Source organism: Anomaloglossus baeobatrachus, chromosome 1 (assembly GCF_048569485.1).
Source record: "Anomaloglossus baeobatrachus isolate aAnoBae1 chromosome 1, aAnoBae1.hap1, whole genome shotgun sequence".
NCBI classification, from domain to species: domain Eukaryota; kingdom Metazoa; phylum Chordata; class Amphibia; order Anura; family Aromobatidae; genus Anomaloglossus; species Anomaloglossus baeobatrachus.
In genome coordinates, this window is record NC_134353.1 from 827,792,616 (window position 1) to 827,818,785 (window position 26,170).

The 26,170-nt window shown below is 45.2% G+C and overlaps 1 protein-coding gene across 1 annotated transcript in view; it reads left to right on the forward strand.

Annotated features, from left to right (window-relative positions):
• Positions 1 to 26,170, forward strand: part of ADGRV1 (adhesion G protein-coupled receptor V1) — a 380,769-nt gene that overhangs the window by 252,409 nt on the left and 102,190 nt on the right. Inside the window, exons 36-40 of the mRNA XM_075326288.1 lie at positions 3,654 to 3,753; positions 5,025 to 5,204; positions 19,640 to 19,797; positions 19,976 to 20,069; positions 25,685 to 25,763. Coding sequence (XP_075182403.1) covers positions 3,654 to 3,753; positions 5,025 to 5,204; positions 19,640 to 19,797; positions 19,976 to 20,069; positions 25,685 to 25,763 — 611 coding nt within the window. The remainder of the gene's footprint in view (positions 1 to 3,653; positions 3,754 to 5,024; positions 5,205 to 19,639; positions 19,798 to 19,975; positions 20,070 to 25,684; positions 25,764 to 26,170) is intronic.

Here is a 26,170-nt window from a genome sequence, read left to right on the forward strand (position 1 = left end):
TTTATGATTACAAGGACACCAAATATGTCCATGTTATTTCCTGATTTATGATGATTATTATTTATTTATGTATATATATTTTTTTTAAAAAAAAGCACAATCAAAATTATATTAGTATAATATATTGTGAAGTATTGTGAGCAGCCTGTGACATCAGCGCTAGTCAGTCTCGGGCCGTCTGCGACACTTGATGTGAGAATGCGGCGGGCATGGAAGTCAGTGACGAGCGCTGACATCAGGAGTGCAGCGGACTTTATCACAGCAGTTAATGAACTTAACTAACCTCCTGATGGCGGTGCTTGTGATCCTTGCAGCTGCTCGCACACTGCTGTGTGCGCAGCTGCGGAGCTGGTGCGGGAGCAGGACACATACTGCAGGGGCACCTGATGGAAGTAACACGGAAGCGCTTCCATGTGGCTTCCAGGGATTTTGTGGAACCCATTGGCTTGCATTGTGTCACGGTCTGCAATTACGGAACAGAATAGGACATGTTCCATAACAACGGAACGGACATACGACATCTGATGTGTTTTTTTTGTAGGATCTGATGCACATGAAAGTGCTTTTATGTGCCATCTGACCCTTCACAAAATACATTGAAAAGATGGTCTTGTCAGTAGGTCCGCAAGAAAACAGGAACTGAACAGGACAAACAGAATGGTCGTCTGAATGAGCCCTTAAATGAGAGAATTAAAATAACGTATTGCTTTTGTGTTAGTTGTGTTTCTTAACACTTTAAATAAATGTCCATCCGTAGTTATTGTATGTGTCTGCACACACAGTAGAGGTGCTGCTGATTTTCACTGCTGATTTGTACACAAATATATGGATACTATGGCACATATTTTATTTTTCTTAAATTAATGTATTTTGGGCTAAAAATAATTTTTGGCTTTCACAAAAACTTTTGCAACATTTAACTTGTTTCTCTGTACAAAGCCACAAAGTGAGTAAAGAAAGAATTTGTTAGTGAGCGCATTTTTTGGGCAGTTTTATTTGTCTTTTTCTACTTTTTTTCTCAGTAGTTTTATGACCATAGCTGTAAAAACGTATAAAGGGATTGGAGCTTCTAGACTGTCCTCAGGCTAGGGGGCCCTAGCTTTCTCTTATCCCAGAGGTACTTCTGATGGTGAAGAGGTCTGGACCGCCAACCTATCCCTGCTCCTAGCCAGCCCTATTCTAATACCCCCTCTCCCCCCACCCTAGGGGATGGCTGGGACAGGAATGGTTAAAAACCAAACAAGTAGACAAACAGGAAAATCAAAACTCTAACTCATAATAATCATACACATAGGTATGGGACAATGCATGATTAGGAGGAAATAAAGAGAGGGCAAGAATGAACAGACTAGAAAAGAATTCCCACAACATACTAAACAGTACTCACTAGTTCACCAGCAACTTGATCGCATAAGCACATGGACTGGTATCGCTTAAAGCTATAGTAAGCACAGGAAGTCAGTTTTCACCATCTTAAAAAGGCAGGCAGAAGTTGTGATAGATTTCTCATAACATGTGATCCTAGAGGTAATCAGCAGGCTAAGAGAGATTAACCACTGCCAACTCGATCATTAATGAGCACACAGCTGGTTAACGCCCGGGCTATCCCATATCTCGAAGGTAGGCTAGGTGGTAGCCAGGTTCAAACCTCCAACGTGGCCCTGTCTTCTGTCCAAGCCCTGATACTACTTTCCCCCGCCCAGGAAGCGGGCCAGAAACCCAGTAGCCATAAAACCCCCATAAATAATCACAGACAAGGGTAAACAAAAACTCATGCACACTGCACTCAAACACAAAGGAAGGACAGTATGTGAACTGGGGAGTAACGCTAAAGGGGTAGGAAATAAAAACACAACTGGAGGACTCACACATTATGCTGAACCACAACTTGAAGATCACCGTAAAACTGGATAACTACTGGAAAGGAAAGGAGGTCCAGCAACCAATCTTCTAATATTCCAATTCTTTTTTTATCCAAAAATTAAAAAAGTGAAAAACGGTAGTACATTGCGCTATTTGTCTTTTGTACTATCGTTTTTCACTGTTTTAATTTTTCGATAATAAAGTATTGAAATTTTAGAAGATCGGTTGCTGGACATCCTTTCCTGTTCTATTGGCATCACTCTGTCTGACATGACAGCATCCGTGCAATAGATCTCCTATGGGGTAAAGTGAGCTGAAATAACCTTTTTTTTTCTGAATACCTACTGGAACCAGGCAGCAAAAAGCTATATCCGGCAAACAGCCCCTGAATCCAGAACCTTATAAAGACTGGAGATGGTGATTAGCAGCCTGAGCTCCTAGCAGATGATCATAGGCCAGCAGAATTAACTCCCGCCGTACTGGAGAACAGTGAAGCTAGAACCAGCTGACACCCATGACAGGCTGTGCAACTAAACAATCCCAGGCAGTTTGTCGAAATCTTTAGTGTGAACAGAGTCCGACGACGCCATGACACCCAGCGAGTACAGCGCAAAACACAGCACGACTACTGCCATGACACTCAGCAAGTTGAGCCAAATGCTGTGTGACAATATTCAACTTAATCTCAACCTTGTTGTAGTTTTGGTCATTATTCAGCAGAGAGGAGTAAAGTTATAGACAGATAAAAGCATTATAAGCTCTTGGTCATAATGAGCTCACTGACCGCTGATTCTAAAGGCCCCATTACATGCAACAACATTGCTAACGAGATTTCGTTGGGGTCACGGAATTCGTGACGCACATCCGGCCTCGTTAGCGACGTTGTTGCGTGTGACACGTACGACCGACTGCTAACGATGCAAAATACTCACCAAGTCGTTGATTGTTAACACATCGTCCATTTCCCAAATATCATTGCTGGTGCTGGACGCAGGTTGTTCATCGTTCCTGAGGCAGCACACATCGCTACGTGTGACACCCCAGGTATAACGAACAACACCGTACCTGCGTCCTCCGGCAATGAGGTGGGCGTAACTTCCATGTGGCTGCTCTCCGCCCCTCTGCTTCTGTTGGACACCTGCCGTGTGACATCGCTGTGATGCCTCACAAACCGCCCCCCTTAGAAAAGAGGTTGTTCACCGCCCACAGAGACGTCGCTAGGAAGGTAAGTTGGTGTGACGGGTACTAGCGATGTAGTGCGCCACGGGAAGCGATTTGCTCGTGACGCACAAACGACGGGGGCAGGTACGTTCACGAGTGACATATCTAGCGATGTCTTTAGTCTCATTCAGCAGTCAATAAAGTGCAGAAAAATAAGGAGCCTAGAAAAGCCAAATGGTGCAAAGTTTCTAATGAAACCAAATAGCAAAAATTATTTATAGCCCAAAATATATGCATAAAAGTTAAAAAAAAAAAAATATCCCCAATGGAGTTTTATATCCTTTAACATCTCACAGTACCAATCATGCCGATGAGATATTAGCAAATCTTATCTACAAGTTGCAGAAATTTTTTAAATGATTTTTCAATACAGAGTTCACACCTTTCAAAGTAATCTGCTTTTTACATATGTGGATTTTACTGTAGTCTGACACAGATTTGAAGCAAAATTTTCTGCTGGATTTAGTGTGAAAAATCTGCCAATGTCGTTCTTTTAAACTTTGCATAAGTAATTTCTTATTTACAGTAGAAGTAAAACAGATGATGTGTATTTTATTTCTTATGACTAGGGGTCACTGAACTCAAGTTTTACTGTTCATCTGCTGGACGATCAGATTCCTGAAGAGAGAGAAGAATACCAAATTGTCCTACACAATGTCATAACTCAAGGTAAAAATGTGATAACTTATAGATGGAACGACCACCATTACTTATACATTGGAAAAGCATTGATAACATATTTTCACTGGGGCACCCCTTTAATGAGTCCATGCTAGTTTTAATATAATAAAGTAAAACATTCAATAATTATTATAGAGCCAAGGAGTTTTAAAGCAGAATAAAAACAACCCAGAGGCATAGCTAGAAGGAAGCAAAACCTATGAGTGGGCCCCAAACCAGTGAACCATGTTTACAACTATGGTGTCGGACTCAAAGTGGTTGTGCAGAAAACCATATTTTCACTGTGTATAAGGGGCTCTCTTAGTAGCCCCCACTATTTATGTCGGCCTCTTTAGTATCTCCCACTATTTATCAGAACCTCCTTGGTAGCCCCCACTATTTATATGAGGACACCTTAGTATCCCCCACCATTTATGCAGGCCCCACTTAATTTTGAGGATTTTTCAACTTTAACATGAAGCACATTATGGATTGCTATATTACCAGAACCACCGTCAGTACATGAATGCAGTGACAGAAACACCGTCAGTACAGGAATACATCACCAAGCTTAGTACAGTGATCAGTTGCAATTTCAATTCCATTTGCATTTGTATTAAAGTATTACGTGAACCTCCAACTCCCAGTAAGTTGTTAACAGTGGTAAGAATATACTGGGAGTTGTTACTAGTCATCATACAGGAACCAAATCACTGATGAGATTAAGGCATTATCACTCAAACATTTACATCCAAGTGCCTTATAGCTGACATCTTCTTTGATTGAAGTCGTACCAATCCATTTTGTCTCCAACCCTTATGTCATAGTTCACACTTTGATAAGATTCCGCTCCCTGCGTTCATCTTTCTAGACTTCCCTCTTCTTCGGCCTCTCTGTAATGTCCCCCCACAGTACCCCTCTCCATAATGTCTCCTTCATACTGCCCCTCTCTGTATTGTCCCCCATACTACCACTCTCTGTAATGCCCCCCATGCTGCCCTATTCTGTAATATCCTTCTCACACTGACCCTCTCCATAATATCCCCCATGCTGTCCCTCTCTGTATTTTACCCCCCAACTGCCCCTTTTGTAATGTCTCACCAACTTTGCCTTTCTCTGTAATGTCCTCTGCATACTGCCCCTCTGTAATGTCTCCCCCACATTGTTCCTGTCTGTAATGTCACCCACATGCTGCCCCTCTACATAATATGTCTCCCCACACTGACCATATCTTCAGACATTTACATCTATGTTCTTGGTTTTGTTTACATTTTTAACAGGGATTTCAGGGCCTGGTGCAGCCATTCTTGATGAGCAAGGATATGAAGCAGTCCTCACTGTAGAAGCCAGCGATGAGCCACATGGATTGCTGAGCTTTGCTCCTTCTTCAAAGACTGTATTAACTCAAGAAGCTAATAAAACTATTCAGCTCTTTATCAACCGAGAATATGGAGCCCTAGGTCAGTGACAAAAATCCTTCCAGTGTTCGGAAACACATGGATAGATGGACAGACCGTGATAGATAGATAGATAGATAGATAGAGGTAGAGATAGAAAGATAGAGGGATAATTGGATAGATAGAGGGATAGACAGAGATATAGAGAGATCAAGGGATAGAAAGAGATAGAGGGATAGATAAATGGATAGAGGGATAGCCATAGGGAAAGATAGGTAGATGGATAGATAGATGGATAGATGGATAGAGAGATGGTGGGATAGACAGATAAAAAGATAGAGGAAAAGATAGAAAGATAGAGGAAGGGATAGATAGACAGAGGGATAGATAGGTAAATAGATAGATGGACAGAGATTGGGACATATCTAATATATAAAGCTGAATGTGTGTATGTATGTGTGTGGGTATGTGTGTGTGTATGTCCGAGATTGGCATCTGCACCGTCGCAGCTAAAGCCATAACATTTTGCACACTCATACTTCTGGACCCCGAGAGCGTCATAGGCTATGTTTTGAGGGGAAATTTTTACCCCGCGCTTTACAGTTATTCAACAAAAAACCTGCCTCCATTAAAGCGAATGGAGCTGGGAGCCACAGTGCAGCCAGAACTTCAGAAGAATGCGCAGCCACGCCCTTAAATGTAATGTTGGTGTGTCACAATGCAGCCAGGGAAAGAGACAGACACAGACAGGGAAAGAGGCAGACACAGACAGGGTAAGAAACAGACATAGACAGGGTAAGAGACAGACACAAAGACAGACACAGACAAAGAGACAGACTGACAGGGAAAGAGAGAGACAGGTTAAGAGACAGACACAGACAGGTAAAGAAACAGACACAGACAAAGAGACAAAGACAGACACAGGGAAACAGACAGAGGGAAAGAGACACAGGGAAAGAGAGGGAAAGGGACAGACTGGGAAAGAGAGACAGGGAAAGAGACAGACAGGGAAAGTGACATTGATAGATAGACAGACAGGGAAAGAGATAAATAGACAGACAGGGAAAGAGATTGAGACAAACGGAGAAAGAGACAGAGACAGTCAGAGACAGACAGGTTTACTTTATATATATACATATATATATATATATATATATATATACACACACACATACATACATACATACATACATACATACATGTATGTATGTGTGTATGTCCGGGGTTGGCATCTGCACCATCGCAACTACAGCCACAAAATTTTGCACACTCACACGTCTGGACCCCGAGAGCGTCATAGGCTATGTTTTGAGGGGAAATTTAACCCCGCGCTTTACAGTTATTCGCCAAAAAACCTGCCTCCAGAAAGGGTAAGAAACAGACATAGACAGGGTAAGAGACAGACACAAAGAGACAGACACAGACAAAGAGACAGACTGACAGGGAAAGAGACAGACAGGGAGAGAGAGGGAAAGAGAGAGACAGGTTAAGAGACAGACACAGACAGGTAAAGAGACAGACACAGACAAAGAGACAGAGACAGACACAGGGAAACAGACAGACAGGGAAAGAGAGGGAAAGAGACAGACAGGGTAAGAGACAGACAAAGACAGGTAAAGAGACAGACAAAGAGACAGGCACAGGGAAAGAGACAGAGGGAAAGAGACAGACAGGGAAAGAGAGGGAAAGAGACAGACAGGGAAAGAGGGGGAAAGAGAGGAACAGAGACAGACAGGGAAAGAAACAGACAGCGAAAGTGACAGAGATAGGTAGACAGACAGGGAAAGAGATAGACAGACAGGGAAAGAGATTGAGACAGACGGAGAAAGAGACAGAGACAGTCAGAGACAGACAGGGAAAGAGACAGACAGACAGATAGAGAGAGACAGAGAGATATATACAGAGGGGGAGACAGTAAGGGAATGGGAGAGAAACAGAGACAGTTACTATCCCGGGCAGCGGATATTGTGTGCAGAATAAATTTTTGTTAATACATTCTATTTTGTTAACAACAGTTATTAACCCGGGCGAAGCCGGGTAGTACAGCTAAGAGAGCCATGGCCAACACCCCAGCACAATAAATTGTTCTTCAATTGTTCTTCTGTTACAGTCTTTAATAAAATTAACTATTATGATTAATTCAGATATTATACAGTTAGGTCCAGAAATATTTGGACAGTGACACAAGTTTTGTTATTTTAGCTGTTTACAAAAACATGTTCAGAAATACAATTATATATATAATATGGGCTGAAATTGCACACTCCCAGCTGCAATATGAGAGTTTTTACATCCAAATCGGAGAAAGGGTTTAGGAATCATAGCTCTGTAATGCATAGCCTCCTCTTTTTCAAGGGACCAAAAGTAATTGGACAAGGGACTCTAAGGGCTGCAATTAACTGTGAAGGCGTCTCCCTCGTTAACCTGTAATCAATGAAGTAGTTAAAAGGTCTGGGGTTGATTACAGGTGTGTGGTTTTCCATTTGGAAGCTGTTGCTGTGACCAGACAACATGCGGTCTAAGGAACTCTCAATTGAGGTGAAGCAGAACATCCTGAGGCTGAAAAAAAAGAAAAAATCCATCAGAGAGATAGCAGACATGCTTGGAGTAGCAAAATCAACAGTCGGGTAAATTCTGAGAAAAAAGGAATTAACTGGTGAGCTTGGGAACTCAAAAAGGCCTGGGCGTCCACGGATGACAGCAGTGGTGGATGATCGCCGCATACTTTCTTTGGTGAAGAAGAACCCGTTCACAACATCAGCTGAAGTCCAGAACACTCTCAGTGAAGTAGGTGTATCTGTCTCTAAGTCAACAGTAAAGAGAAGACTCCATGAAAGTAAATACAAAGGGTTCACATCTAGATGCAAACCATTCATCAATTCCAAAAATAGACAGGCCAGAGTTAAATTTGCTGAAAAACACCTCATGAAGCCAGCTCAGTTCTGGAAAAGTATTCTATGGACAGATGAGACAAAGATCAACCTGTACCAGAATGATGGGAAGAAAAAAGTTTGGAGAAGAAAGGGAACGGCACATGATCCAAGGCACACCACATCCTCTGTAAAACATGGTGGAGGCAACGTGATGGCATGGGCATGCATGGCTTTCAATGGCACTGGATCACTTGTGTTTATTGATGACATAACAGCAGACAAGAGTAGCCGGATGAATTCTGAAGTGCATCTGGATATACTTTCAGCCCAGATTCAGCCAAATGCCGCAAAGTTGATCGGACGGCGCTTCATAGTACAGATGGACAATGACCCCAAGCATACAGCCAAAGCTATCCAGGAGTTCATGAGTGCAAAAAAGTGGAACATTCTGAAATGGCCAAGTCAATCACCAGATCTTAACCCAATTGAGCATGCATTTCACTTGCTCAAATCCAGACTTAAGACGGAAAGACCCACAAACAAGCAAGACCTGAAGGCTGCGGCTGTAAAGGCCTGGCAAAGCATTAATAAGGAGGAAACCCAGCGTTTGGTGATGTCCATGGGTTCCAGACTTAAGGCAGTGATTGCCTCCAAAGGATTCGCAACAAAATATTGAAAATAAAAATATTTTGTTTGGGTTTGGTTTATTTGTCCAATTACTTTTGACCTCCTAAAATGTGGAGTGTTTGTAAAGAAATGTGTACAATTCCTACAATTTCTATCAGATATTTTTGTTCAAACCTTCAAATTAAACGTTACAATCTGCACTTGAATTCTGTTGTAGAGGTTTCATTTCAAATCCAATGTGGTGGCATGCAGAGCCCAACTCGCGAAAAGTGTGTCACTGTCCAAATATTTCTGGACCTAACTGTATATTACAGTACAGACCAAAAGTTTGGACACACCTTCTCATTCAAAGAGTTTTCTTTATTTTCATAACTCTGAAAATTGTAGATTCACATTGAAGGCATCAAAACTATGAATTAACACATGTGGAATGAAATACTTAACAAAAAAGTGTGAAACAACTGAAAATATGTCTTATATTCTAGGTTCTTCAAAGTAGACACCTTTTGCTTTGATTACTGGTTTGCACACTCTTGGCATTTTCTTGATGAGGTTCAAGAGGTAGTCACCGGAAATCGTTTTCACTTCACAGGTGAAGGGGACACTTTCAAAGTTTTCCCAATTTTCTGGACTGACTGACCTTCATTTCTTAAAGTAATGATGGCCACTAGTGATGAGCGAGTACTAAAAAGCTCGGGTGCTCGAAGCTCGGGCCGAGCCTCCCAAGATACTCGTGTACTCGGGCCGAGCAACGAGCCCAATGTTATCCTATGGGAGACCCGAGTATTTTTGTGAAATGACCCCCCGGCAGCATGGAGAAACCCTAAAAATGGCACAAAAGTCTCAGAAGAGTGCTTAAATGACATGGCAACAGCATGGGGAAGACCCCTTGAAGCATTTATCACTCAAAAGTCACAGCTGTGAACAATTTTGTCCGCGTTTTACGCCATTTTTACGGACTCACCAGAAAACCTTCCAAAATGACCCCAAAATGATTTTTCATGGCGGAAATGTTAAGGGCACATACCCAATAGTGAGATAGAGCTGGTGTATGTTACTTTTTGAGATTAATGCATGAAAGATTTTACGTGAAAACATTGTGTGGCACTCCGATGTCCCTGAGAAGAGACGTACATGAAGGCCTCTTGAGTCTAATGTGCCCATTTTGAGGAAGTGAGTCTTTGTAGTATTTTCCTTTGCCAGGGCAGCCAAAAATTGGGAGGCTCCACGTTGTCCCTGGATAGAGACGTGCATGAGGGCCTGTAAACCTGAAGTGCCCATTGTAAGGAAGTGGGTGTATTATATTATAGCCCTTAGGCAGGGCAGCCAAAAATTGGGAGGCTCCACGTTGTCCCTGGGTAGAGACGTGCATGAGGGCCTCAAAACATTAAGTGTCCATTTTAAGGAAGTGGGTGTATTATAGTATAGCCCTTAGGCAGGGCAGCCAAAAATTGGGAGGCTCCACGTTGTCCCTGGGTAGAGACGTGCATGAGGGCCTCAAAACATTAAGTGTCCATTTTAAGGAAGTGGGTGTATTATAGTATAGCCCTTAGGCAGGGCAGCCAAAAATTGGGAGGCTCCACGTTGTCCCTGGGTAGAGACGTGCATGAGGGCCTCAAAACATTGTTCCCATTGCAAAGGAGCGGGTCTCCTGTCGTTGTAATGTCCATTCTGCAAAGAATGGGCGAAAAAATTTACCACTGGGGGTATACCTGAAACAAAGGCCTAAGTATTGCAATTTGTAATGGTCATCATCATGGTGGCGCATGAGGAAAAGGAGGAGCAGTCCAGCGATTATCCAAAGTCCAGAAGTGTGTACCCATGGGTGAGTGGAGGTACATGGCAAACTTTAAATTCCGCTCTCATTTGCTGGTGGTGTGGTGAAGTCTGGCCCAATCCAACCCTTGTTCATCTTGATCAGAGTCAGCCTGTCAGCATTTTCAGTTGACAGACGGGTGCGTTTATCTGTAATGATTCCACCTGCGGCACTAAAAACACGCTCTGACAAAACGCTAGCAGCAGGGCAGGCCAGGACTTCCAAGGCGTAGAGAGCCAATTCATGCCACGTGTCCAGCTTGGATACCCAATAATTGTAAGGCACAGAGGAATGTCGGAGTACAGTTGTTCGATCTGCAAGGTACTCCTTCAGCATCTGGGCAAACTTAGGATTTCTTGTGGCACTACCCCGCACCTCAGGGGCTGTGGTACGTGAGGGGCTGAGAAAACTGTCCCACATCTTAAAGACTGTTCCCCTACCTCTGGCGGATTGGACTTGTGCCTCTCTCGGCTGTACGCCTCGGTTGTCCACTGATTCCTGACCTATGCCGCTAGCGTTTTGTGAGGGGAATGCTTTGCCTACTTCCGTGAGTATGGCCTTCCGGAACTGCTGCATTTTGGTTGACCTCTCCTCCATGGGAATAAGAGACAAAAAGTTCTCCTTGTAGCGTGGGTCTAACAGTGTTACCAACCAGTAATGATTGTCGGCCAAGATGTTCTTAACGCGAGGGTCACGAGACAGGCAGCTTACCATAAAGTAAGCCATGTGCGCCAGACTCTTAACAGCCAGGACTTCAGTAGCCTGACCAACAAGATGACTGAACATGCTGTCCTCCTCCTCCTCCTCCTCCTCCTCCTCATCTACCCTGTCCTCTGGCCAGCCACGCTGAACCGAGGATATGACTGGTGTGCATGTCATATCCTCAATTTGGCCGGAGAGTTGCTCCATGTCTTCATCCTCCTCCTCGTCATAGTCCTCCACTGCACGTTGTGATGAGACGAGGCTGGGCTGTGTGTTATCACCCACACCCACTACTGTTTCTTGCTGCAACTCATCGCGCTCCGCCTGCAATGCATCATGTTTGTTTTTCAGTAGAGACCGTTTTAGAAGGCAGAGTAGCGGTATGGTGACGCTAATAATGGCGTCATCACCACTCACCATCTTGGTGGAGTCCTCAAAGTTTTGGAGGATGGTACATAGGTCTGACATCCATCTCCACTCCTCAGGTGTTATGTGTGGAGTTTGACCCATTTCCCGACGGCTTAGGTGATGCAGGTACTCAACAACTGCCCTCTTCTGCTCACATATCCTGACCAACATGTGCAGAGTTGAATTCCAACGCGTGGGGACATCACACACCAGTCTGTGAGCCGGAAGATGCAAACGGCGCTGAAAGCCGGCAAGGCCAGCTGAAGCAGTAGGTGACTTTCGAAAATGTGCAGACAGGCGGCGAACTTTTACCAGCAGATCAGACAGCTCTGGGTATGACTTTATAAACCGCTGAACCACGAGGTTGAGCACATGGGCCACGCATGGAACATGTGTCAGCTGGCCTCGCCTCAAAGCCGCCACCAGGTTCCGGCCATTGTCACACACGACCTTTCCTGGCTTTAGGTTCAGAGGTGTGAGCCAGTGATCTGCCTGCTGTTTCAGAGCTGTCCACAGCTCTTCTGCATTGTGGGGTTTGTCACCTATGCAGATTAGCTTCAGCACAGCCTGTTGCCGCTTCGCCGAGGCAGTGCTGCAGTGCTTCCAGCTTGTGACTGGTGTGGAGGGCACAGTGGATGAGGATGCGCAGGAGGAGGAGGAGGCTGAAGAGCATGACATTCCGGAGCTGTAGAGTGTGGGTGAAACACTGACTGAGGTAGGGCCTGCAAACCTTGGTGTGGGAAGGACGTGTTCCGTCCCTCGCTCAGACTGGGTCCCAGCTTCCACAATATTAACCCAGTGTGCCGTCAACGAGATGTAGCGGCCTTGCCCACAAGCACTTGTCCACGTGTCTGTGGTTAGGTGGACCTTGGGTGAAACAGCGTTGTTCAGGGCACGTGTGATGTTTTGTGACACGTGGTTATGCAACGCGGGGACGGCACACCGGGAGAAATAGTGGCGGCTGGGGACCGAGTAACGTGGGACAGCTGCCGCCATCAGGTCACGGAATGCTTCTGTCTCCACCAGCCTAAAAGGCAACATTTCCAGCGCAAGCAGTCGCGAAATGTTAGCATTTAGAACTGTGGCATGTGGGGTGTTGGCAGTGTATTTGCGCCTGCGTTCAAAGGTTTGCTGAATGGATAACTGAACGCTGCGCTGGGACAAGGACGTGCTTGATGATGGTGTTCTTTCTGCGTAGGCAACTGCAGGTGCAGGAGTGGAGGAGGCTTGTTCGCAGGCAGCATGGACAGGGGATTGGCTCGCATGCACAACCAGCGAAGACGTAGCAGTGACATCAGCAAGCACTGCTCCTCGACTCTGTTGTACTTCCCACAAAGTCGGGTGCTTGGCTGACATGTGCCTGATCATGCTGGTGGTGGTCAGGCTGCTAGTTTTGGTACCCCTGCTGATGCTGGCACGGCAGGTGTTGCAAATGGCCTTTTTTGAATCATCTGGATCCAACTTAAAAAACTGCCAGACTCGGGAAGACCTAACATTTGTACAGGCACCTTGTGTCGTCGTGTTGTTCCGGGGAACGGTTGCCTGACTTCTGCCTGGGGCCACCACCCTGCTTCTTACTGCCTGTTGTGATGCTACGCCTCCCTCCCCCTGTGCACTGCTGTCCTCGCTCTGCATATCCTCCTGCCAGGTTGGGTCAGTTACTGGATCATCCACCACGTCGTCTTCCTCTTCCGCACCCTGCTCCTCCTCCTGACTTCCTGACAATTGTGTCTCATCATCGTCCACCACTTGTTGAGACACGTTGCCAACTTCGTGAGAACGTGGCTGCTCAAATATTTGGCCATCTGTACAGACGATCTCCTCATGACCCACTTCAATATGAGCTGGCGAGAGGCCAGAATGTGTGAATGGAAACGTGAACAGCTCTTCCGAGTGTCCAAGTGTGGGATCATTAATGTCCGAGGAGGACGTGTACTCAGCCTGGTGGTAGGAAGGAGGATCAGGTTCAGAAATGTGCGGTGCAGTATCACGGCTACTGACACTTGACCGTGTGGAAGACAGAGTGTTTGTGGTGGTGCCAATCTGACTGGAAGCATTATCTGCTATCCAACTAACAACCTGTTGACACTGGTCTTGGTTCAAGAGCGGTGTACTGCTGCGGTCCCCAAGAATTTGGGACAGGACGTGCGAGCGACTAGATGTGGCCCTTTGTTGTGGCGAAATTAGAGCTTGCCCACGACCTCGGCCTCTGCCTGCACCACCATCACGTCCACTTCCTTGTTCCTTGCCAATGCCCTTGCGCATTTTGCAATGCTGTGCACTGCTGACGTGTATATTCACTACTTGTGCGTTATATTAAAGTTTCTGGAAATTGCACACAAGTGCACCTGTACGCTGCCACCAACAGGCACACACGTGCGGTTTTAAAAACCAAGCACGGACGCAATAAGAACCTAACAGGTTTTTTTGGGGAGCGACAATTACAGACAAGTCAGACACTATCTGGACTGTTTTACACTGTGTACACCAGCCCCAGATATGATGAAGGCTGGTATACGGTCACCACTAGGAATGGCTATATATACCCTGCCTGCCTGCCTGCCTGCCTGCCTGTATACTGGTACAATAGTCCTGACAAGGACTCTTTTGGTCACTAGCCTGTATTCAGACCTGGCTATACCCTGCCTGTATATAGCAACAGTAGTCCTGAGAAGGACTCTGCTACTGTACTCCGACCTGGCTATACCCTGCCTGCCTGTATACAACTAGAATAGTCCTGAGAAGGACTTTTGGTCACACTGTTTGCAGCCCTGCAACTGAAAAAGCTATAAAGGGCCGCAAAGCTTTCCCTGAATCAGCGACACTCTCCCTGCACTGACTGTCTGGATAGTTGTGAGCAGAGCACAGCGCGCCGGACAATATAAAGGCTCGGTCACGCTGTGCAGGCCGGCCAATCACTGCAATTCCACAACTAACAGGGCTGTGGCATTGCAGTGGTCTGCCAGCCAATCCCTGCATGAGGGCTGGCTCTCAAAAGAGCGCCAACATGCAGAAATGAAGACCACGAGTACAGCACGAGTATCGCGAGATTACTCGGTCCCCGCCGAGCAGCCCGAGTACAGCGATACTCGTGCGAGTACCGAGTAGTGACAAGCATGCTCGCTCATCACTAATGGCCACTCATTTTAATTTACTCAGCTGCTTTTCTCTTGCCGTAATACACATTCTAACAGTCTATTCAGTAGGACTATCACCTGTGTATCCACCAGACCTCTGCACAACACAACTGATGGTCCCAACCCCATTTATAAGGCAAGAAATCCCCCTTATTAAACCTGACAGGGCACACCTGTGAAGTGAAAACCATTTCCGGTGACTACCTCTTGAAGCTCATCAAGAGAATGCCAAGAGCATGCAAAGCAGTAATCAAAGCAAAAGGTGGCTACTTTGAAGAACCTAGAATATAAGACATATTTTTAGTTGTTTCACACTTTTTTGTTAAGTATTTAACTCCACATGTGAATTGTCTCTCCAGGAAAGGAGACAAACTCTAGCGCCACCTATTGGAAGTAGCAATCCTAAAAGTCAAAATTGGCCTTTTAACAAGCCTTTCCATGTGACCTAAGATATATGCCAGATCAGAATCCCAATTTGCAGTCACGGTGTTTCAGGGTGATTGCCCCTCGTCAGTGCAAAGTGTGGGTATCTGATCTGGCTTATGAGAAGCTATGTGGGGACCACGGGGGAAGACTATTCTTCTTATGGAGACCTGACAAACCAGTCTGGCTGTCAGTGGTAAGGGGACTTATAGCTGCAATGCCCCTCTGGGAATTATTCAAATTGTCTCTCCAGGAAAGGAGACAAACTCTAGCACCACCTATTGGAAGTAGCAATCCTAAAAGTCAAAACTGGCTTTTTAACCCCTTCACGACCATGGATGGAAAGATCCGTCATGGTGCCCTGGGCCTTAACGACCAAGGACGGATCTTTCCGTCATGGCGTAATCGCGGCACCGGAGCCTCCGGTGACTGCGAAAAGTTAGCATAAACCGCAGATTCGGGGAGGAGGGGACCTATACCTGACCTCAAGAGGGGTGGTGCCTCCTCCCCGGACCTACGGAGGCTGTGATTGGCTGACGAACGCCGCTCAACCAATCACAGCCACTGTAATGTTCCAGCCACTTAAAGTGACTGAAACATTGAAATCCAGCCCTGGCCAGTGCAGCTATAGCACTGGCCATTGGCTGGAGCTGGGTGACCTCACTGGATCACCCTCCCCCAGCTCCAGTAGCTCTGATTGGAGAGATCGGCCTTGCGACCGCTGTCTCCAATCACAGTGGACCTGTTGCTGGTGACCGCCCCATCAGCTTCACTTCCCGTTCCCTGCAGCACGCCAGCACAGTGAGTGTACACAGTGCAATGGCAGGGCGACAAGCTCCGGTCCCATGCTGTTATGTGACCGGAGCATGGGACCCGGAAGTTGCTGCGCTGCCATTGCACTGTATGAAACCGGCCTCCTGATCCGCCGCTGCCCTCCGCGATCTGCCACGCGCACCCCCACCCCTTGTATCTGCTGCCCGCACCCTCACCCCCACACCTCCCGATCCGCTGCTGCCCTCCGCGATCTGCCACCCGATCTGCTGCCCGCACCCCCACACCTCCCGATCCGCCGCTGCCCTCCGCGATCTGCCACCCGATCTGCTGCCCGCACCCCCACCCCCACACCTACCGATCCGCCGCTGCCCTCCGCGATCTGCCACCCGATCTGCTGCCCGCACCCCCACCCCCACACCTACCGATCCGCCGCTGCCCTCCGCGATCTGCCACCCGATCTGCTGCCCGCACCCTCACCCCCACACCTCCCGATCCGCCGCCACCGCCCTCCATCTGCCACAGTGCCACCGGTCCCCCCCGATCTGCTGCCCGGCCCCTTTCCCTCGTGATCGGCTGCTCGTCCCCTCACCTCCGTGATGTGCTGCCAGCCCCCTCCACTCGAGATCGGCTGCCCGCTTCCATCTCCGTTATGTGCTGCCCGGCCCCGCCCCCTCTCCGTTATGTGCTGCCCGGCCCCGCCCCCTCTCCGTTATGTGCTGCCCGGCACCGCCCCCTCTACTCCGTTATTTGCTGCGCGCCCCCTCTCCGTTATGTGCTGCCCGTCCCCTCCCCTCTGTTATATGCTGCGCGCCCCCTCTCCTCCGTTATGTGCTGCCCGCTCTTCCCCACCTCTCACCCCCGTGATCGGCTACTCGCCCCCTCCCCTGTCACCCCCGTGATGTGCGCTCCCTCCCCTGTCACCCCCGTGATGTGCGCTCCCTCCCCTGTCACCCCCGTGATGTGCGCTCCCTCCCCTGTCACCCCCGTGATGTGCGCTCCCTCACCTGTCACCGCCGTGATGTGCGCTCCCTCACCTGTCACCGCCGTGATGTGCGCTCCCTCACCTGTCACAGCCGTGATGTGCGCTCCCTCACCTGTCACAGCCGTGATGTGCGCTCCCTCACCTGTCACCGCCGTGATGTGCGCTCCCTCACCTGTCACCGCCGTGATGTGCGCTCCCTCACCTGTCACCGCCGTGATGTGCGCTCCCTCACCTGTCACCGCCGTGATGTGCGCTCCCTCCCCTGTCACCCCCGTGATGTGCGCTCCCTTCCCTGTCACCCCCGTGATGTGCGCTCCCTCACCTGTCACCGCCGTGATGTGCGCTCCCTCACCTGTCACCGCCGTGATGTGCGCTCCCTCACCTGTCACCCCCGTGATCTGTGCTCCCTCACCTGTCACCCCCGTGATGTGCGCTCCCTCCCCTGTCACCCCCGAGATCTGTGCTCCCTCACCTGTCACCCCCGTGATCTGCTGTCCGCTCTCCCTCACCCCCGTGATCTGTGCTCTGCTCACCTGTCTCCTCCGTGATCTGCGCTGCGCTCCCTCCCCCACCTCACACCCTCCCCGATCTGCTGCCTCCTTCATCTCCTGTGATCCAGCTGCCTAGATCCATCCTGTAGGGTAACTATCCCCAATCTCACCTCCCACTCCCCTTCCCCCCCATCCCCCCTCCCCCCATCCTCTGCCGCTCCTGCATCCACTGCGCCCTCTCCCATCCGCCCCCACCCTATCCCAGCCGCCGTCTCACAATCACAGATGCTCCCTTTATATGCCGCTGCCCCCCCATCTGACGCCGCCCCCCCCCATTGCCGCTGTTTTTTTTTTCTATGCCATGGGGGTCTAGTTTCCAAAATGGGGTCACATGTGGGGGAGCTCCACTGTTTCGGCACCTCAGGGGGTCTCCAAACACAGCATGGAATACGCTAATTATCCCAGACAATTTTGCGTTTGAAACGTCAATTGACGCTCCTTGCCTTCCGAGCCCTGCTGTGCGCCCAAACATTTTATTTCCACCACATATGAGGTGTCTGTGTACTCAGGAGAAATTGCACAATACATTTTATGGTGCAATTTTTCCTGATACCCTTGTGAAAAAAAAGCTACCTGGTTGAAGTAACAATTTTGTGGTAAAAAAAAATTTTTTTATTTTCACGGCTCAACTCTATTAACATTTGTGAAGCCCCCAGAGGTTCAAAGTGCTCAATAAACATCTAGATAAATTCCATGAGGGGTCTAGTTTCCAAAATGGGGTCACGTGGGGGAGCTCCACTGTTTCAGCACCTCAGGGGGTCTCCAAACGCAACATGGAATACGCTAATTATCCCAGACAATTTTGCGTTTGAAACGTCAAATGACGCTCCTTGCCTTCCGAGCCCTGCTGTGCGCCCAAACATTTTATTTACACCACATATGAGGTGTCTGTGTACTCAGGAGAAATTGCACAATACATTTTATGGTGCAATGTTTCCTGATACACTTGTGAAAAAAAAGCTACCTGGTTGAAGTAACAATTTTGTTTTCACGGCTCAACTCTATTAACTTTTGTGAAGCCCCCAGAGGCTCAAAGGGCTCAATAAACATCTAGATAAATTCCATGAGGGGTCTAGTTTCCAAAATGGGGTCACATGTGGGGGAGTTCCACTGTTTCGGCACCTCAGGGGCTCTCCAAACACAACATGGTGCGGCTAACGATTCCAGCTAATTTTCTGTTCAAAAAAGTCAAATGGCGCTCCTTCCCTTCCGAGTCCTGCTGTGCGCCCAAACAGTGGTTTTTCGCCACATATGAGGTATCTGCGTGCTCAGTAGAAATTGCCCAACAAATTTTGGGGGTTCATTTAATCCTGCTACCCTTGCGAATATGCAATATTTGAGGCTAAATTAACATTTTTGTTGCAAAAAGTAAAATGTTCATTTTTTCCTTCCACATTGCTTTAGTTACTGTGAAGCACCTGAAGGGTTAATAACCTTCTTGAATGTGGTTTTGAGTAGCCTGAGGGGTGCCGTTTTTGGAATGGTGTCACTTTTGGGTGTTTTGTGTCATGTAGACCTTTTAAAATCGCTTCAAATGTGATGTGGTCCCTAAAAAAAGTGGCTTTGTAAATTTTGTTGTAAAAATGAGAAATTGCTCATAAACTTTGAACCCCTATAACTTCCTTAATTTTTTTTTTTTTCCCAAAATTGTTCTGATGTAAAGTAGACATGTGGGAAATGTTATTTATTAATTATTTTGTGTCATATGTCTCGTTGGTTTTAGAGCATAAAAATTCAAAGTTTGAAAATTACAAAATTTTCAAAATTTTCGCGAAATTTCCGTTTTTTTTAACAAAGAAACGCAAAAAATATCGGCCTAAATTTACCACTAACATGAAGCCCAATATGTCACGAAAAAACAATCTCAGAATCACCGGGATCCGCTGAAGCGTTCCAGAGTTATAACCTCATAAAGTGACACTGGTCAGAATTGCAAAAAATGGCCTGGTCTTTAGGGTCAAAATAGGCTTGGGGCTGAAGGGGTTAACAAGCCTTTTCATATGACATGTGTTAATTCATAGTTTTGATGCTTTCAATGTGAATCTACAATTTTCAGAGTCCTGAAAATAAAGAAAACTTTTTGAATGAGAAGGTGTGTCCAAACTCTTGGTCTGTACTGTATATACACAGTATATAGATCATCTTCAATTCTAGAGCTGTAAAATGTTTGACCATGGTTTTCTTGTATATTTGTGCATTTATTAGGAGATATTAATATCACTTACACCTCATCTTTGGCACGTCCTCTGAATGATACCAATATGAGCCCAGCAACGCCAGGTCTTGACTATATAGTTCCATCCGGATCTCTGGTCATTTTAGATGGGGAAACTACTGCCACCATTAACGTGACTATTTTAGAGGTACATATTTTATTAACTTTGTAATTTGTATGTACTATTAAATATATATTAGAAATTACGTTTTACATACACTTTGTAAGAAACATATTGAATGTAATTTGCAGATCAACCATACATTTGGAAATCTGTTATAGGAAAATAGTTGAAAAATGTTTTAGATTGTACTTTTTCCCCTCAGGACGATATACCAGAACTGCAGGAGTACATCATAGTCTTTCTGGTGTCTGTGGAGCTGATTGTGAAGTTAGTGACGTCTTCTCCTCCTCGGTTAGGTAATGCTCTAGATGACTGTATATTAGAGATTTAGTTGTTTAGTCCTGTGTATAACTCGTGCGTGATGAAAATAAAACACATTCCTTTCCTAGTATTGCTGGTTTGGTGGAAACTCCTCGGTACTGATCACAGATTTGATAACTTAATTGGGTTTTCTTCCCCATACGCAACTCAATTTACAAATTTCCTCAACCCTTATTAAAATATACGTTTATTAATAATTCATTAAAAAATCCCAAGGACACACAAACACAAAACACTAGGATCAGGTGACCCCTATATAGATGTATAAGTAGGAGAGAAGGATGATTAGTGGTTATTCCGCTCTGCCGGTTAATAATGATGCTGTGCGCTATTCAGGAAAAGTGATTTATTGAATCAATGCATTTTGAAGCTTCTTTTATTAGAAATTACATGAGATAACTGAAATTATAATTAAAAACTTAGTTATAAGGTCTCAGATACAGTATGTATGATTGTTAGGTCCCCCATATCACGTACATATGTGTGATTGTGAGGGTGCCTTTGTGTATAGAGAGCACAGAAATAGTGATGGCCAGAGCCGGACTGTAAAAGTTTGGATCCTCACGGTTCCAAAAGTATCCAGGTGCGGGTCTCGGGCCCGGAGTTCTTAAGGAACCCTGGCTAATGATCCAGATCTGGCACCCGGGTAACACAAAAAATAAAGGAAAAATAAGGAAAAAATTATAAAGCAGGTGGCACTTCATACTTACAGAGTCTCCAGCTCCCGCAGCCGCCCGTTCACTTTCTGGGCCCGCATTAGGCTCATGCATATTATTATTACTATTATTATTATTATTATTATTATTATTATTATTATTATAATATTCCATTTATTCCATAGCACTTTACATGTGAAAAGGGTATACATAGTAGGGACAAGTACAATAATCATAAACAAAACAAAGCACAGACTGGTACAAGAGGAGAGAAGATCCTGCCCGTGAGGGCTCACAGTCTACAAGTAATGGGTGAGGACACAGTAGGTTAGAGATGGTTGTGCGGTGTCATAGCGGACTGAGAGTTACGGCAGGCTGTGGGTTTGTCGGAACAGGTGGGTCTTCAGGTTCCTTTTGAAGCTTGTCAGGGTGGGCGACAGTCTAATATGTTGTGGTAGAACATTCCAGAGTATGGGGGAGGCACGAGAGAAGTCTTGGATGCGGTGGTAGGAAGAGGAGATGAGAGGGGAGCAGAGAAGGAGATCTTGTGAGGATTGAAAGTCATGTGTAGGTAAGTACAGGGAAACTAAGTCACAGATGTATGGAGGAGATAGCTTGTGAATGGCTTTGTAGGTCATAGTTAGGGTTTTGAACTAGAGTCATTGGGCAATGGGAAGCCAGTGAAGGGATTGGCAGAGAGGAGAGGTTGGGAAGTAGCGGGGGGAGAGGTGCATTAGTCCAGGCGGGAGATAATAAGGGAATGCACTAGGGATTTTGCATATGCACTGCTTTCCCCGCCCATCAGCATCTGTGATTGGTTGCAGTCCGACATGCCCCCACCCTAAGTGACAGCCGGTCTGACACTTCTAATCACAGACTGGGTCTGTAAGTCTATATCATACAGTAAAAATAAATCAGTTTAAAAAAATTGGTGTACGGTCCCACCATAATCATGAATATTAACATAAATAAACACTTGAAATAGATAACTCTGTGTGTAATGACTCTATATAATATATGCATTTCCCTTTTTGTATTGAATTACTGAAATGAATGAACTTTTTGATGATATTCTAATTTATTGAGATGCACTTGCATCATCATGCTGATTGGTGTCTGCTATTTACCACAAAGCTTTGACTGACTAATTTCCACAGGACGTTTTCTATAAATAGTTTTTTTTTTATAGTGTAGTAAAATCTATTAAACATTGTCATGGCTTTATTTTACCATATTTGGGTAGTTTATGGCAGAATAAGGGCTACGCGCACTTTATTCTATTGCTCAATCTGAAATTTACCTTCTTATTTTCTATAAACGTTAATGGTTATTTCTTGTTTTCATTTTTTTTCCGTGCATGCTCATAGAATTTATATCATACAGGATAAAAGGTATTGTAACTAACCAGCTGTCTAACAACATTTTCTCCTGCTACAACTGTCTAACTCCAGTACATACACAGAGATAATGATTCCAGGTCTACACAGCAGTATGATGAAATAATTCAACTATTATTTGCAGAGATTGCCATCAAGATTGGCTGCAGTGTTGCAATATTCTAAATATATCTATACTGTACGTTATTTGGTGCGAGTCAATACAGGAATTATATCATCCTTAGGTCAAAACAAAGAAGCAACAGAAATAAATATAAAAAAACATGGTAATATATATAATCAGAGAATTCTACTTCTTTTTTCACTTCTTCCCCTCCCCCTGCCTCTTGAACTCATCATCCACCCTCTTGCTAAAACAACATGCACTGCAAGCACACTCAGGTGTCCGTTCACACCTCCAACTATACTTGATTTCATGGAAAGTATAGAAGGGTAAAAGAAAAATGGGAAAACAGGTAGAGGGAGAAACTAAAAGTGTTTGAGCTTTCTACCAAGTCTTTTCTCTCACCCCAGAGCTGGATTCATATCTACTCTGCTCAGTACTACTCTCTTCCATGCTAAATTATTCTGTCTCTGGGCTAGCAAAAAAACCCCAATCTCAATGTGTTGTGTTGTGTATGGTAGAAGTTATAACAATTTGTCTTCTCCACCAGCTAAGAGTAAATTGCAAATAAAGAGACAGAGCCTGCAAAGGCGAAAAGTAATAAAAATGAACACAAGCACACTCAGGTGTCAGTTCACACCTCCATTTATACTTGACTGAAAGGAAAGGATGCAAGGATTAGGAGCAGAATGAAAAAACAGGTAGCGGGAGAAACTAAAAGTATCTGAGCTTTCAAGCAAGTCTTTTCCCTCACCCCAGAGCTGGATTCATATCTACTCTGCTCAGTACTACTGTTTTCCATGCTCAATAATTGTTCGGTTTCTATGCTGAGGAAACTCTCTCGCTGTGTTGTGCTGTGTATTGGAGACATTATAGCAACTAGACTCCTCCACCAGCTAAGAGTAAACTGCAAATAAAGAGACAGAGCTGCAATTGCGGAAACTAGTGAAAATACAGAATACAAGTAAAATAATGTCCTGAAATAGTATTAGATCTAAAATATACACACAGGACAGTCTATTCTAAAAAGTTACTTGAAAGTACAGTTACCTATAAGTATACTGGGCCTCATAAAGCTCATATGCCGAGATAATGTACGTGTGTTTAAAATGTTAGGCCATGTGCCCACGGGAGCTTGCTTCTGCGGATTTTGCCGCGGAAAACCTGCGCCTTTATCTGGATTTTCCAGATAAATCCGCAGGTTTTAGTATGTACAGACACTCCCCATGTTATCCTATGGGACATGTGGAGTGTCTGTGTCTACGTTGCGGAATGTGCGACTGCAGAATATGTTGCGAATATCCCGCAGCCGCACTTAACTGCATGTCAATTATTCCTGCGGATTTACCTGCGGGTGATCCCATACTTACCTGCTTTGATAGCAGACTCCCGGTCACTTTCCCTCGGTGCACAGGAGGCTGGAGCGCGGTGGATCCATGAGCAGGAAGGAGGAGGTGGGCGGGGCCTGCACGAGCTCCGGTCATGTGACAGCCAGAGCTAGTTCAGTCCCGCCCACCTTCTCCTGCACAGCGTAGAGACGCTGACAGACGCCGGAGAGAAGTGCTGAGTGATGGAGGTAAGTATGAACTCCCTGATCACTCAGCACTTGTTCTGCATTGAGGATGCAGTGCTAAAGCCATGGTACTGTATCCTCAATGCAGAATGCCCGCACCATATCCGCAGGACATTCCGCAAATAAACTGCAGAATTGAAACAGACAAAGTTGTGCTGCAGTTTTCTGGGAGCTCCTGCGGAATGTCCTGCGGATATAACCGCAGGACACTTTCCCCCGTGGGCACATAGCCTTAGAATGAGTTAATTTAATATTTGACAGCCATTATGCCAATAGTCATTTTCCTATATTAAACCTATGGGAGCCAGGTGGTCCCCAAACAAAATGGTTGGTTTGGCTGCTCTATACCCATCAGTGACATGGAAGGAACATTGAAGAATGATAAAATTATTATTATTATTTTAGCGCCATTTATTCCATGGTTCTTTACAAGTGAAAAAGGTATACATAAAAACAAGTACAACAATCATGAACATTACAAAATAGACAGGTATAGGAGGAGAGAGGACACTGCCCACGAGGGCTCACAGTATACAATCATAAGTGCAAAGATTACTCTTATCACAATGTTAGGCTGTGAAGCAATGTCATGGGTGATCTCAGGGTTTCCTTCAAATATTAAAGAGAACAGTGATAGATAAAGCTAAAGGTTTTGATATCATTACAGATGAAGACAGGGAAGTAGGAAAAACACTACTATGCCAGCACCAATGTAGAACACAGCCTAGAAAGGAAAAACCTTACTGTGATATCTTCACAATGATACAAAGCTTTAAAAAAAAGTGTTTGAGTGACCTCATCAATAAATGACACAAGAAAGGAATAAAGACAAACACAAAATAAAAAAATATTTTAAAAAACATTATAGTGACATCATCACGTTAAAGCACATCTTGTAACTGAAGACAGATTACTGACAAACACTATTGTGAAATGTTAACAAAGAATATAGTTTAGAAATAAAGACAAAACTATTACGACATCAATACCAAGGACACAGTTTAGCAATAGATAAAAAAACACTATTGTTACATAGTCATAATAGAACAAAGCCTATAAATAAAGAATTCAAATTGTCCCTCCAGTGAGGAAGGAGACAAACTCTAGTGCCACCTATTGGAAGTAGCAATCCTAAAAGTCAAAAGTGGCTTTTTTAAACAAGGCCTTTGATAAGACTTAGGATTTATACCAGATCAGAATTCCAATTTGCAGACACGGTGTTTCGAGGTGATTGCCCCTCGTCAGTGCAAAGTGTGGGTATCTGATCTGGTTTATGAGAAGCTATGTGGGGACCACGGGGAAGACTAGCTTATCTCACTTGTTTCCCCACCCCGGGCTGTCTAGACCCTGGTGTGGGCGTGTCCAACCGCCTGGTCCCGCCCACTGGTGGGCCTATCTTTCCCTAAGGGGGGGTGACTAGGGTTTTAGGTCGACTGTGTGTTACCTAAGTGAGGGAAGGTGTTATGCGGGGGCCTATTTGTGACTACCTGGTTTTGCCAGGGCGTCACAGAAGCAGCAAGTAAACATGACATGGCACACTATGGTAATATTGTAGAGTACTATGATAGTTACATAGCACACTTATATACTCTGTAATAGAGCAACTCCATTATGTAAATTGTGGCCAGATATCCACTGCACTAAATTACTGTTTGTGGCCCAACAAATGGCTTTTTAATGATTATTACATTTGTAGATCTCAACTTTCTTAACCACTGTGACTTGGGGCAAGGTAGATTTAGACTATAATGATAGTTTAATAATAATTCATGTTAAAATGTTTCATGTACATTGACAGCTTTTTGTTAGAGATTATTTACATATTTGCAATGTGATCATCTTTTTATGTGCCGTTGTATAGATGCTGAAGGATTGACAGCCCAGATTATCATTGATGCCAATGATGGCGTCCAGGGAGTTATTGAATGGCAGAGGACGAGGTATGTTCAAATAAATTACAATTCGTTTTCTACTTGTTATATTGTCTTTAAATGCTGTTTGCTAGATTTTCCTATCATGTGGATAAGTAATGCTCTTCATGTATGAATATTTACAGCACTCTCTTTATAAAGATTTTTAGTTTGGCCAACGGTGCAGGTTTATGTTGGTGGACACAGTATAAAACCATAATTCTAGTTGCAGCTTATTTCCCACAGGAGTAGAAGATTGGGCATATTGAAATCCAACATGCTCTATACTTCTATTATGATTTTGGACTTAATGAAAGATATGATGACTTCAAGCACATTTATGTTTGTACATATGTTGGCTGTTTAACCCCCTAAATTCCGCAAACAATAGCGATCGCAGCATTTATGGGACTGGCAGAGGGAGTGTACTTCCTCTC